Source organism: Argiope bruennichi, chromosome 2 (assembly GCF_947563725.1).
Source record: "Argiope bruennichi chromosome 2, qqArgBrue1.1, whole genome shotgun sequence".
Lineage (NCBI taxonomy): Eukaryota > Metazoa > Arthropoda > Arachnida > Araneae > Araneidae > Argiope > Argiope bruennichi.
In genome coordinates, this window is record NC_079152.1 from 25,110,680 (window position 1) to 25,126,485 (window position 15,806).

Sequence of the window (15,806 nt, forward strand, 5' to 3'; positions counted from 1 at the left end):
TCTGGTTCCACATAAAACAAAAGTAAAGCCTCAATTAGGCATAATTCATTCACAGTGATACGGTACAGGTAGCAGTAATATAAGCAGTGAAAAAAAAAAAAAATAATAATTCTTATGTTCAAAATCACTGAACCTCGTTGCCAGTATAATTCATTTCAAAACAGTAACATTAACACTGAGAAAATACTCTCAAAGAAAAAAGAAACTTTATTTGTTCGTTCAACCTTATTTCTGACCGAAACGTCGCATAAAAGATAACTTATTCGTGTTTTTATGTTAGCTTGAGCTATCAACGTTTCCAAGTTATTATTACATAATAGATATTACATGTTGTGATCAAATTATACGTATCACCGGAAAATATTTATGTGACACCCATTGGCCCTCGAGACCGTGGATGAGTTTTTGTTATCGCATTTGCCGTCTTAGGATTCCTTCTTAATATTATTATTACTCATTTATCAAAAAAAAAAAAAAAACAAAAAAAAAAACGCCAGACTTCTTTTTATCAATATACTTTTATTTTCCCTTGCAATTCATCTAGATCATTCTAACTCCACCTTCATCAGTGCATAACCTAAAACTGCCATCTTGGTACAGATTCCTGAAAAGTTTCAAAAAGTGTTTTTCCAAGAGTTTTATTTATAATGCTCAAATTCCTTCGTACTTTTTGATTTTACAATACCAAATCTTTTGATCGATATTCCCATTTGATATTAAAAAGATAACAAATATCGTTCTATATATATTCTCTAATTTATTTTCAAGAACTTTAAGGCCGATGAGATTTATTTTTTAATCATTGAAGTTATTAAATAGTTCATCAACAAGATATCCAATATGAAATTTCTTTCCTATTCTGGTACAAGCAATATAGGGAAGATCAAACCGTATCTGTCCAATGATAAGACCAACTTGCTGCGCCTTATCAGAGATAATGTATATACTTAAACATTGCTCTTTTATATTATTAACCAGCCGGTTCGCCAATCTTAATGTTCATTAAAATTTTCAATTCAGTATTTAATGTAACTTATCTTTTAATACTTCTTTATCAAAATATTTTTAAACTTAAAAATTTTGATAGTCATACTAATGCATGCATTATATTATAAAGCTTTAATGTATTATGTATTTCTAATTTTGTCAGCTCCTGTAAAATTTCAACGTTAAGTTAAAGTGGAAATTATTAAACTACAATTAATATAAAATTAAAAAAAAAAATGAATATTGAGAACAGGGTCGTCCAGCATCTAAATTTTATGTGAACTACATAATAACTTTGACAATTTATGTAATATCTCAAGAATTAGGCATCAAAAATTTGATTCATCATCAAATTCAGTTTTACTTTTAAAAGGATTTAAATGGCGTGAATAAAAATATTTTATTTTGTTTCGGTCTATAAATGTACTTCAGTAAATTATGATTTTACACACTCCTTTGGTCCTAAGGAATCCTCTCCTGTGAAATATTTTTGACACTCCACCTTTTAAATAAATAAATGAACGTTTCTAACTTCTGCTATCCAATTTGATCGATTTATGAATTTTTAAATAAAACAGTTTAGAAGTCCAATTTTAACAATCAACATTTTCATAATGTTCAGGCTATCAGTCTTGAGAAACCCTGGGCTCTGTAGTAGTATCATCTTTGAGACGGTCAATGAAGTGATCTAAAATCATTTGTTTTTATTGAATAGTGATATTCAAATATTCATAAATCAGTCAGCTTTAGTTGACTGAAATGCAAATCTTTATTTAAAATATAAATGTCTCAAGAATATTTTGTTAAATATGATTCATGGAACAGGGATCTAGATAAAAGCTAAACATTCGCAATTTATTAGAGCATTTATTGACTCAAGTTACATAAAATATAATTCTTTACTTCACTTAGACCATTTTAACTCGTGTATTTCTATTATTAAAGATTTACAAATTAGCCGATGGGCTTTGAATTGAAAGGATAGATATTAAACCTTGTTTGTCTTAAATAAAGCTGATCTATTGAAATAATAATGTAGATGCTGTAAAAGATCACAGAAATTTTGTCTTGCATTAATTTTTAGAAAATATAATATTCTTATTTATTTCATACAGACATGTGCTGAAAATTACACTTTTCTAAATTAAATTTTCAGTAACACTTATTTTTAAATTTGAGCTTTTATCGATGTAATGGCAACACATTGATAAAAGCTAATTTTTTCCCATGTTTAAAAATATGATTAAAATATTTTTTTTAATTCATTCAAATTAGAAACTTAAACTATAGTTCAAAACATTGGTATCATTAAAAGAATTTTTTAAACTTTTACTTCATGTTAAAATCATGTTTGTGCGATATTTTCGGAAGTTATCCAGAAAAAACGCCAATATGTCGCTTATTTTTTTAATTAAAATTCTAATTAAAAATACAAAAAAATCATTTTGAGGTTTACATTTCCACCCTCCATGGTATACATATGCCGAATGCGGTAGCTGTAAGTCAAATGGTCTAACCTGTAGGGTGCCAACACACATTGAACTTTATTATAAGTATAGATTTCAACATTGGTTTTAATTCTTCATATAAAAGTCACTGCATATATTCATTGATTTTCAAAGCCATATAATTCATTGACAACAATTTTTAGTTTTAAGTTTCTAGGTAACCGATACCCTGAATAGACAACAGGAACTCCCTATATCAGTTCAAGTCTGCACTTCATCAGAATGATGGATTTTCGCCTTTTTCAAATAAGAATTTATATGGCTTGGCTTGCATTTTCATCAACTGGAAATAATCACTTCAATGATTATTTTCAGATGAGTTAATTAGAATAATTTTGATAATAATTTAAAGATGAAAAAACAAATGAACTAAGAATCCATTGAAGCAGTTTATATTTACAATTAGTGCAAATTTGATTAAATAGCTGATTTAATGTATTAATTTGCAGTATTTAATTTGATTAAATACTGCTTTTAATGCAGTTAATAAGTCTATAATTTTTATTAGAGCAAGTATATTAACAGCTTTTAGTTCAAATTATTATGACTATATGTTATTCAACCTCTCCAGATTGAGGGTTTTAGTATTTTCACTTTCAAAAAATATTCTAAAGTTTTATATTTGAACAATTTTTATTAGAAATCTCAAATTCATTATTCATAAGAAAGAAACTATTTAAATATACTATTGATATTAAATGGAAAATTACTAGAAAAAAAAAGTCCATTAGTCTGAAAAGGATTTACTCAAGAGTCGCATAATTATTTAAAACAAAAATTATGTAGATACAACTTTGTAAAACTTTCTTTGATATGGTTAATTTTAAAGCATAAATAGACACACAGAGGAACATCAAAAGGTTTGTAAGGAGTTTGAGTTTCAATATTTTTTCCCAATTTCTACCTTCTTCTAGTTTTACATTAAATACTTCATAGATAACATCTGTAAGTATTGAAAATATATATAATTGGCAATTTAACTCTTACAGAATCAAATGATTTTAAGATTAATTTGCTTTACTGAAAATTATATGAACAACAAAAAAGTTCTGTGTAGTTTCAGTTACATTTTAGACCTTAAAGTGTTATTAATCTAAATAATTATTCTTAAAATGCATGTATGCCAATTATCAAGAATGAAATGTTAAGACTTTTTATATGGTTACAATTTTACAAAGGGAATTAAAATTGAACTTGAGAAATCCAGATCAGATACTCAAAGCATAAAATTTTTTTTTTCCCTTCCGAAATCAATCTGCGACATTATTATAATTTTAATATTAATTTTAACTAAAAAAAATTCTGATAACTCCATTATAAGGTAAAATCTAGTTCTATATAACATTTGATGCAATTAAACAGATCTTAACAATCGTTTAAGGAGAAAAATTGACTTTGTCCTCAAATAACAAATTAACATTCCTACATAAAATGTAGTATACAAGTACTTAGAAGCACTACTCAGGAGCAGCATAAATTTTATTGGAAACCTGCAACTATTTTTACAAACAATTAAATTTTAATCTTGTCAAATAGTGCAAAACTGAATACATAATTCTAGCACTGTAAAAGCAATTTTTTTAACAGCAATTTAGAAAAGAATGGCATGTACAAGCAAAATTTAATAAACTTACTTACAAATTTATGTAGACAATGCCAATCTCACAGTTAAAATCATGAAATATGTGCTACAAGCAAGCTATCCTTTAAACACTAAGGCAAAAAATGTTACACTTGGAAAAAATCCATAATAAATCTTCACAACACACATTTAAACTAAATCAACATACTTTGAGATGCAAATTACATTAAACAGGTGGTTCAAATAAAGTCATTTATCTAGTTTCTTAATATACAAAATTCTGCACATGACAAGGCCATCTTGCTAGTAACTGCTTCAAAGTTACTATCTGCATACATTTAAGCTCTTTCGCAGAATGCCGCACAACTACATATTTTAGCTCACTTCACAATTTTAACTATTAATGAAGCAATATGAGTTACGATTGAATGAGCAGTTTCGATTGTGTCAAACTATCAAGTTTTATTATGAACAGAAACTATTTCTGAGATTTTAATATATTGAGTAAATTTATCTTTAATCTATATCAGAGTAATAAATATTAAACACACAGCTTCACATTTTACTTCAATACAAGATATTAATCTGTCTTCTGATAATAACTGACATCAAGTCTTTCATTTCTAGATTGTATCAGAAAAGCATGAAATGTATACTAAAATATTTGAAAAGATTTTCACAATTCCATATTCAAGCAATCAAAACATTTAGCATTCCAAATTTTTCAATTTAATCAACTTCTAAATGATGCTCAATTTCTAAGTATCATCTAGGATTTGAAACAATCTTAACTGATTAAAACATGGCAAGGTCACTTATCTGCTTAGAGTAGGAATAACTTGATCTTGAAAGGGGGAAATAATTGTTATTACCATACAAGAATTTGTCAGTTTAAATTTTAATGCAGTGAACAATTCTTATCCTCTAAAATTTACAAACACTGGTTTAATGACTAATTCTTTTTTCATACTATTAAGTGAGGGTAATATCATCGGCACAACCGAGCTATTTGTCAGTCAATTATTCATTGGAACTTTCAACAATTTTATTTCTGTTTAAAAAGCTGTCCAGAAATATAAAAATATGTAGTTCTATTGTAGCTTGCTGACTAATTATATATATAAGCGAAATATACGCTTGAATTTCTAGTACTTTAAACTTAGTGTAAAGTTATGGTTATTCAAAGAATTACTTCATTTGTATATGGGTGTTGCAAAAACTTCACAAAGATTTAACGACAAACACATTTAGTCTCTTAAGAATTTTTTTTATTGAAAAATGTTTTTAACGTGCATGTGAGGAATAACCTTACAATTGCACGTAGCAAGCAATAAGTTCTGCAAGATTCCACTGGTTAACCTCAAAAATTTAAAAAGAAAAACATTACAAATTAAAAGAGCACATGAACTCAGACTGATGGAATGTGTATAATTAAAACTTTACAAACAATAAGAGGCAAATGAAACACAGTTCTCTTTAAAAATTACAGAAGAGACCAAGAAAAAAAAAAAAAAATTTCAGACAATAGAATCAGCCATCCACACCATCCAGAGTGCATCTTGCAGGCTTGAACATGGTACAAAATTGTTTTTACAAGTGGTAACACCAGATGACTGATAGAGGAGTGTTACTTGCTAGTTTTTGTACATGAACATTAAAATAGAAAGAAGTAAAAAGAATCTGAACTTCTTAAAGCTTTTAACACAGTCACTGTACTTGCTGTTGTAGACAGTGCACACCTGCTCATACTGTACCCCAGAACTGTAGATTACTTTGATGTCATCATTGTAACGAACTCTAAAAAAAGTGTTAGAAAACTCAATGAAATCTTTGCACATGAAAACTAAGAATTAATATCTAAAGTATAAGCAACTGAAAAGAACTAGCATTACTTTTATGATAATCATTTTAATGAAACTCAATTTTATGTCTTTCTAATGGTAAAGTTCATATTTTACTGAGAGATTGTTCATATCACACAAATCATATTGATTGGTTAAATATAAGCAATTGTTTTCTTAATGGACTTCTGATCTAGCATTAGAACATAATTAAAGAGCTATGATAGTTAATTACACAATACATTAAATATAGCAAATCCTTAAAATAGGCTGTTAATATTAATCAATATTCAGACAAGTTGATAGATAAAAATTAAATATATAGTTAACCCGTATTTAAACTAAAAGGGAATAAGAAAAAAGGGGACTCAGCCTCAATTGACAAGGTCAATTTCAATAATTTTGGTTTTGCACGAAAGCTCACGAGCCTTAGATACAGTTTTACCTGCCTTCTCCCTCCATTTTTGAGATTACTTAAAAAGAACAAAACTGCATAATACATACTACAGAGAAATTTTGCAAGATTTTTTTACCAGCCAGAACTATTGAACAAATTTCAATCAAATTTCTCTTGTATATTAATATAAGGTCTCTAGTTTTCATATAACATTAGTTAAATCAAAACACAAGATTTTTTGTAAGATGACAAAATTATATTAAGATTTCTTCTCCACAGGGAATGTATAAAACTAATGTTCCAATATCTTAGAAATGGACAGTATCTATAGAAGAATATCGATTTTAACTTCATGAGACTATTAATAGGATTAACTTCATACAAAAATAAAAACAGACAAAAAAAAAAAAAAAAAAATCGACTGTTAAATCAATGTAATTTGTAAAACCAAAGACTGGTTTTACAAATTTTAGATATATTGATAACAGTCACTAAAGGCAGGTTCTAAAGAATTTAAAATAAAAATGAATAAGAATTTTAAGAAGAATTCCAACTGATAATGACTCCTTTTTCCTATATTTGATAAAATTTATATACCATTTTAAAGGACACTTTAACCCTATGAGCACCAACTGCCCAGTTCAATAGGGGCCTGACTCAGGAGTTTTGGAGTGGTTAAACGAGTGCTTATCAAGAAATACTTTTCATCCCTTAAACTCATTTATCCCCCCCCCCAAAAGCGCCCGAGTCTGATCCCTTCGAATGGGACAATGCCGGGAAGCGAGGACTTGTAGGGTTAATAGCATCATCGAGAATGTCCGAAATTTCAATATAAAACAGACAAACGATTTCTCTTTTGCTAACAGCCTCATTACCAGACTAATAAAAATAAAGTTTATAATCTGTAAACAATAATAAAGGAAATATTTAAGCTGTTTTCATCCTGTTTACTGTTGAATACAATTTCCTTTGTTTTCAAGGTTTCGCACTGGAAAGTAAATATTATTTATTGACAATTAAAAAAAAAAAAAAAAAAAGAATAACTTTTATCATACTCAAAGCTTTTTTTAATACTTTGATAATGTCATTTGCATACTTTGTGTTCAAATACAAATCATTCCATTCAAGGTTTTTTTTTTTTTTTTTTTAATAAAAAGGCTAAAGATTAAGCTTACATTTAAAAATCATTTGGGGGAGGGAAAGGAATCGTCTCATTATCAGTTTACAAGATAGGAAATATTTATAATAACTTACTAATCATTATTTTAAAAATGAATGAATATATTATATATATATATATATATATATATATATATATATATATATATATATATATATATATATATATATAAACTAAGTTTTTATTAAGGCTGATTGTGCATAATTGTTTAGGAAAACAGAAACCAATATTTCATTAAAATGGGGTTTTTAAAAAAAAGCCAAGTCTTAAAGTGATTATAATAGGAAGCTACATTATGTGGGAAATGAAAATACAGCTGACAAAATACATTTAAGAATTTATGTCATAAGAATCCATTGTATTTATGAATTAATTTAATAGCCTAAAAGTAAAATGAAAGGTTAGATTGTATAAGTAATAAATTATGTGCCATTATGCTATCAATACCATCACTCCCACAAACTTACCTTCATAGTTAACTTGGCCATCACCATCAATATCAGCTTCCCTGATCATTTCATCTACCTCCTCATCTGTCAGCTTCTCACCCAGATTCGTCATGACATGGCGAAGTTCAGCAGCGCTAATAAAACCATTTCCATCCTTGTCAAAGACACGGAAAGCTTCCCTAATTTCCTCCTCACTGTCTGTATCCTTCATCTTCCGTGCCATCATAGTAAGGAACTCAGGAAAGTCTATTGTGCCGTTACCTGAAGATTGGAAATAGCAGTGAATTTTATTTTGTTTAAAATAAGACTTCCATACTCATTTTAGGTAACTCAGTTTGAAAGGTTTTTAATAATAATTTTAGTTTAAATTCACAAGTCTCGTACTGAATTGGTAAACAAAAAACTTGAATAAATGTACTACAGAATGAATCAGTTAAAAAAAATAAATAAAAAAAAGAGGCAGTAAAATTCTCAAAATAATCTTAAAAGTTTAAAATGTTCAATAACATATAATTCAAGAAGTATTACAATAAGATTTATATTGATAGTAAATGAAATTTTAAAACTTTAAATTTAGATCTAAATACCAATAAATTTTAGTTTATACAGACAAATCACCATTTACAATACAGCTTAAGAAATTCATGGAGAATCTCATGCAAATATGTTGATGAAGCTCTATTTAACAATTACACTTTTAATTCTAAAAGAAGAATTGCTATAGCAAATTATTTTAGTTAATCAAAGACTAATTTTACTATTTGTATATTTAAAAAGCATTCCTTATGTTTCTGGATCTTTATTTTTCTTTATATAAATTTAAAAAGTTTAAAATTAAAGAAATTTTTTAAAAGATTACAAAAAAAAAAAAAAAAAAAAAAAAAAAAAAAAAAATGTTATTTTGTATGTAAAAATAGCATAAGGCGAAAGGCAAGAGTCTAACAACTAATTTTATCATCATCTTGGAAGTGAGGACTTATTCTAAGCGTTTAAGATACAGACTACTATGAATAAGAAAAATTTATAGCACGATCTTCTCCTCAAGTTAAATGTTCACTTTCCACAACTGACAAGAGTTTAAAAAATAAACATAATGGTTTTGATTATTTAAGAGAAAAAAATGTAAGACAACTATCATGGAGACTTAACAATGCAGCATGATAAAGTTTTAGCCTGATCTGTCTATATTTTAAGCTTTGATCTTAATTATATAGCAGTAATAAGACTAATATGGCTTAGATTATTTAAAAGAAACATTTTTATTACTTTTCGTGTCATGCTTAAATTCTCAAAAAACTTTAGCAGTTTCTACAGGCCATCAGATTTACTTTATAAAGTAGATACATTTAAGAATTATCTTTAGCTATAAAATATTAATTTCAAATCGAATTCGATAAAAAGATGGTCTAATACATGCTTTTTTTCGTTAAATTCATCTTCTCATAAAATCTACGAATATAAATAATATATGATCTCTCATAAAGTTTTATATAAGTATTTGCAGACAGAGGAATATTCATTAACATATATTTATAGATTTGGAATTAAAGGTAGTAAATAAGAATCTCAATCTAGTTGCTGAAATTAGTTGTCGTGACTATAAGATGTAAACCGAGAAGAAATTAAGAGTAAACAGTATTTCTGAATCCAAATCAAGATCTTAATTTAACTTTGATAAATCTATTTTTTTTAATTCCATAAGTTAATAATATTGAAGCACTAAAAAGGTCAACAAGAATTTGTACATCTTCAGAGAAGTTTACAATGCTTAACATTTGGAAATTTAAAAAACAAGGATGGAAGAAAGTAGGCATCGTTAAATTTAAAAAACCTAAACTGACTCTATTCTATTAATTCCCTTTCAGAAGATGAATTTGTGAAAAATATAAAAAGTTAAGATTGACTATTCAAAATAAATATGCAGAAAGACAATTTCAGTATGCTTTAGAATGAGTATGACGAGTCTAGATCAGAATATAGGTATGTATTTAACAATGGCAGATATTTATATAAAAGTTAAAATTTTACACAAGCTAATACTCAAATTTTATACATATTATCTTACTGTATTTAGTCAAGTTGAAGAAAATGCCATCCAAAATGAATACAAACATGAAAGCTCAACAGCATAAATTTAATTTTTTTAATAAGGTCAATATATTCTTAGGCATTCAATATAAAGCTACAACTAGGATTTATTATTAGAAGATAATTTATTTTCACATGTCATCCAATGTTCATTTTAATGTTAAAAAATGATCAAAATATGTCAGACTTATTAAGAAAAGTAATTTATTATTTTTTTCCCTTAAATTTAAAAATAACAGCCAAGAGCTTCTTTTAGAAATACATCTATATTAATATAAGAGGTAGATAAGAATATTACAAGGATTTATAATTAATTTTAACATTTTCTTTTTAAATTTTAATCAATCTTTTTTAATAAATTAAGATTTATTAAACATTTTTTAAATTATTACAGTTAAAAATACCATATTTTTGAATTCTAGTAGAAACTTAATTTTAAATTTAAATAAGTAAATCAAACTAAATGTATATTTCGTAGAATAAAAATAGATAATTACCATCAGCGTCAACTTCATTGATCATGTCTTGCAATTCTGCTTCAGTAGGGTTTTGTCCAAGAGACCTCATGACAGTCCCCAATTCTTTAGTTGTGATTGTTCCATCACCATCCTTATCAAACAATGAGAAGGCCTCTTTGAATTCTAAAATTACAAAACACTGGTTGAAGATCCAATGCCAGACATTGTTCAAAAATTTAACTTTCTTCTCTCTAAAATAAATATAAGCTATCCCCAAACAACTATTAGCAAAGCTTACATTCTCGTATTTAACAACCCAATAATGATGCAGATATACAATTGAAAAAGTTACAATGTAATATAACAGGGAAGAGAGATGAGGAGTTTATTAAAAAATTCATAAAGCCTGGATGATGAATTTCTAAATAAAATATGCAATAATATAAACAATATCTGTACTTCTTTTAAGAAATAAGAGCTTGCATGCAAGAATTTAGAAAAGTATCGTTTATCAAATTAATATATCATGGTATTAAAAACAGAAGTCTGTATTTCGACAAAAAGAAGTCGTGATGATAATTGAATCCATTAAAAATTTAGGATAGTAATCTCTTTCCTCTAACTTCTCTTTACTTAAAACTATTTTACAACCCATTCCATTATTCTGTATATAATTTAACCTCAAGTCTACATTACTCTTATGTCAAATTACATTCTTAGAAAATACAAATGTAGACTTGTTTATGTATACATATAAATTTGCAATCGGTACTAAATGAAACTTATATGTACAGCTTCTAAAGTTAATCCATAAATAGGTGTCTTATAAAACTCAAATACATATTCTATTTAAAAGGGGAGAAACATTCAAGTATTTATCAATATTGAAATTTTATGGAAACATTCTATATTTAATTCTTAATAAAATATGACAATTTTTTTTACCCCAACAGAATTTTAATTCAAAATGAATTTACGAGATAGTAAAATATGCTTGTTTTCTTAGTATTGTTAAGATCATAGTAACATTAAATATATTTAAGAACAATAACAATTAGAACATTCACAAATTTACCAAGTGGAGTCTATATGAATTTTTAAGATGTACGTTTTTCTAACTCTAGAAACATCTTAAATACTACTTAGCATTTCTTTTTCTTAAATATTAATTTTTTTTTAAAAAAAGATAGTACATATGTAATGAAATAGGCATTTTAACAAACTGAAAATTTAAGACAATTTTATAAAAGCAAGCTTAGAAAGAATTACCTGCTATTTGTTCTTCTGTAAGTTGATCGGCCTGCAAAAACAAGAGAAGAGAAATGGTTAAATCTTTAAAAGAAATAATAAAAATATACTTAAAAATTGCATTCAGTTATTGCAATAAAGAACATAAGTTAATTTCAGAGAATTAATGATAAACATTTCACTTTACAATCTGCACAAACCTAACAATTTCAAAAAATCCCTTTCACCTGTAAGTAAACTGGGCGCAATACACGTTAATCTGCATATTACACTATATTAAGATCTGCAGAAAAATACATTTATATTTTATGTTAAAACTTGTATTTTTCACTACACTGTATATTCATAAATTGAAAAATTAAGATGAAAAATATATTATTAGGACTTGAGAATAGGACTATTAATAGGAGAATTAGATTAATAGGACATGAGAACTACTTAAGGTTACACAAAAGCATATTATAATAAAAGCTACTTATTATTTTTCCTTTTCAATATCTAGTCTAAAGTAAGTTTTCCTATATTTACATTAGCAAAAACACAGATTTGCACATAGCCAAAATTTATTTTAACCAATTCATTTTATAATATTAACTCGTATTCCGAATGCCTCATTAAGCATTCATTTACACTATGTAGCATCCTTCCTGTAATACTTTAGTAGAAGATACTAGTCTAATACAAAGGAAAAAAAAAATACTTCAATATTGCAGAGAAACCTTGCAAAATTTAGTGATATACAAGAATATTTTTTTCCTTCTATAATATACAGTAGGAAGAATTATTGGCAACAGAAAATCGCAAATGAAAATAACATTTTTTATTTTCTAAATCATATGCTTTTCCTTTTTGCACCTAATTAAATTATATAGATTTGATTCAATTGTAAATAACACCAAGGTCAAGAGTATTTAGCCTTCATTGAAAAATTTGCCAATTCAGGCACTTCAATAATTTTGAAGAACAATTTATGTATTGAAATTATAATTGTTAATCTAAAAAATGACAAACCGATGAATTATTAAAATAAATTAAGGTATTAATTAAATTGCCGACATAAACATTTGGTTAAAAAACTGGTTAATTATTTTATTCTCAGCAAATTTTAATTTTAAAACAACAATCATTTCAAAGCGACTGCGTTAAATCAATACATTAGCAAAAAACGGACTAAATTTTCACAATTGCATAGGGAGAAAAAGAAGTAAAAACACTTTTTGAAACGATGGTAAATTGGATTTAACAAAAATGCATTAATTTTAACTATGCACTGAATTCATCATAAAATCCTAACTTTGCATAATTGGAGGCTTATTATATAAATAGAATATTAGAATTTGAAGAAAAAAATTAAAAGGAGCTTGAGGGAAAAAATTGAGTTCAAAACATTCTTTTCTATACGTGTGAAAAAGATTTGAAAGCAATAAAGGCGAGGCAGGAAATGATTGTCAGCCGGCAAGTTCCCTTACACAAGTTTTTTTACGATTCCGAATTCATTAAGCTATTTCCGTATGTATATTCATATTAGTTATTTGTGTAATGACATTAATTCTTCCACAAAATGCATAACCTTATATTAGTAACAGATTTTGACAAAGGATAGGGTGTACTTTCAATCTGCATTGGCAATGGAACGTACTTAAACGATCCCACGTCATTGCAGACCGACAACCACGAAACTGAAACCGCTAACGTCCAAGTTTGCTTATAGAATAAAATATAAAAATATTCTCGATCGTGAAGTATTTTATAATAAAAGCTAGTACTTACCATTTTAATTGATTTTTAGTAAATAAAAAAATAACAGCAACACAACACAAATCTACAGCAAAACGACGCAAACTATCACAATCTTCGAACCGCTCGGCACTTAATAAAACAGTTCCTCAGATGGCGGAGGCAATGTGAAAACATCAAACGTGACTTCAGATGTTCGTGCGACTGTATTAATCCACAATTTGATAGGATCGAGAATTTACCAAAAAGTAGCGACGTCGACAACCCTCTGGTCAAAATCTGCGTTTCGGAAAATTCAGAGAGCCAAGTGACCGTCTTCGTTATTTTATATTACGTTAGATTTTGCGGACTACTTACTGACTGCGTATGAATCAAGCAATGCTGCGCCATTCGAGCGCGCAGTTGAGACGAAAAGCGCGGTCGTCTCTCCAAGTATTGTATGATTGGTCAAGTCATACCCGCATTGCGGCGGCTTTATTTCTTACGCTTTCCGCCACAAAGTGAAGTTTGGCGCGAAATGTGACGCTGCTTCTGCGTTTACGTTCCTTCTCTTCGTGAGTTCACAATGAAAACCTTGACCGGGATTTGTTTACGACTTAGAAAACAATTCGTTATGAATTCTTAATTGCCGCACTTCTTTGTAGCACTTAATGATTGTAAAATTTATTTCACATAATATTAATTTGGATTCAGAATTTGGAGATCTTTCCGTTAAATACAAGAATGAATCACATTATTATTTTTGCACATATTTTAATCACCTGGTTGCTGAATTTTCAAGGTGATTTTTTTTAAATTTTGAAATTTGAAGCTTTTTATATACTTTTTAATGAATGCATCAGAAAGTTGCAATTAGCTACATCTGTTCAAAACTGCACAATAGTGAAATTTGGCATCCAAATGCAATAGCTTAATTCTACCTTATATTTAATGATAATTATTATATAACAAATTTAATGACGCTCCAAAGCTTTTAAGTTCAACTTCAATTTACAGATCATCTAATAGCATCACGCATTTTTTAATGATCGATTCTTATCATAATCTAATAACATGACAGTAGTAACATGTAGAAAATATTTAATACCTACATTAGCCTTTCTTAACTTTTAAAAAATTAAATACATATACGCCTTTAAATGATATTCTATTATATATGAAAGTTTTGCTGGCACTTAGAATTAAGTTTTTATTCTTTAGAAGAGTTTAAAAATCAAAGACTTTTGGGAAAATCGTCCAAGCTGTTTTATACAATTCAAATAACAAAATACACATAAAAAGATGAAATATAAAAGGAAATAAAATAATCATTGATTTTAAATGGTGCATGCTTAATTCAAACAGTCATCACGTGCTATAATTCAATCCAATGAATAAATCATCATTTCAGTAATTTGTTTCCGTTATTTGAGAATAAAAATTACTTATTTCATGAAAACGAAGGGGGTGTGGTGGTGGTGGGGGGGAGAGAAGCCTTGCAAAATATGAGTAAAATCAGATCTGAAATATTTTCAATTATTGTGAAAAGGCCTATCCATAGTGGTTGTACTTATTATAAGCTACAATCGATTTTATCTATAGATTTTCACTATTTGCATACCTCTTGTTACGAGCGCCTTTGGCTAAAAACTAATTTTAACTTTAATCATACTAGAGCTATAACTTGCTTTTACAACTCTAAAATCAGAATTAACTGCGCGCGAAACCAATGTATGTTTTTGTATATGGCAACTAAATATAAATATAGCATGTAAATAGAATTGTAATTTAGATAGATAATAAAATGGAGTCGGATTAATAACGAGTGGATTATTTCACATTACGATCCCACATCTTTGAATCTTATTAGCGGAGAAACGACTGAATGAAATGAAATTCAGGTAGAGTCTCAACATTGTGGTGAACCCGGACGTGATTGCTAAAAATACGGTACGTCTGTTTTTATTTGCAATAAGAATTAAGTAGTGAAATAAAAATGGAGATGTCCGTTAAGAAGCGAATACCTATTAGATCTAACTTTACGAAAACGTATAATGTTTTAATTGAAAAATTAATGGTCGATGAACCTCAGGAAAAAGAGATTAAATCACTTTTCGGCAATTTGGAACGAATTTATTCGGATTTGGCCAAATTAGATAATGAAATATGTAGTTTTCTTCTGGAAAATTCTGATACCGAAAAGTATGAAGATGAGTATATGAAAATCGAAGAATACAGCACAAAAATGATTGAAGCGAAAGTAAATGTGGACATATATTTGACTAAACTTTCTTACGCTGAAAAGGAAAGCGTTGGTTCTGTTTCTCCTAGAATTAAACGAAAACTTAAGTT

At 27.6% G+C, this 15,806-nt stretch overlaps 1 protein-coding gene across 1 annotated transcript; it reads right to left on the bottom strand.

The window, feature by feature from the left end:
• Positions 1-5,323: 5,323 nt before the first annotated feature.
• On the bottom strand, positions 5,324-13,869 carry LOC129990998 (calmodulin). Its single transcript, XM_056098195.1, has 5 exons — positions 13,509-13,869; positions 11,760-11,790; positions 10,530-10,673; positions 7,963-8,205; positions 5,324-5,874 (listed from the first exon to the last, which is right to left on the bottom strand). The coding sequence occupies exons 1-5, from the start codon at positions 13,509-13,511 to the stop codon at positions 5,846-5,848; spliced, it is 450 nt and encodes a 149-aa protein (XP_055954170.1). The 5' UTR covers positions 13,512-13,869; the 3' UTR covers positions 5,324-5,845.
• Between the last annotated feature and the right edge of the window lie 1,937 nt (positions 13,870-15,806).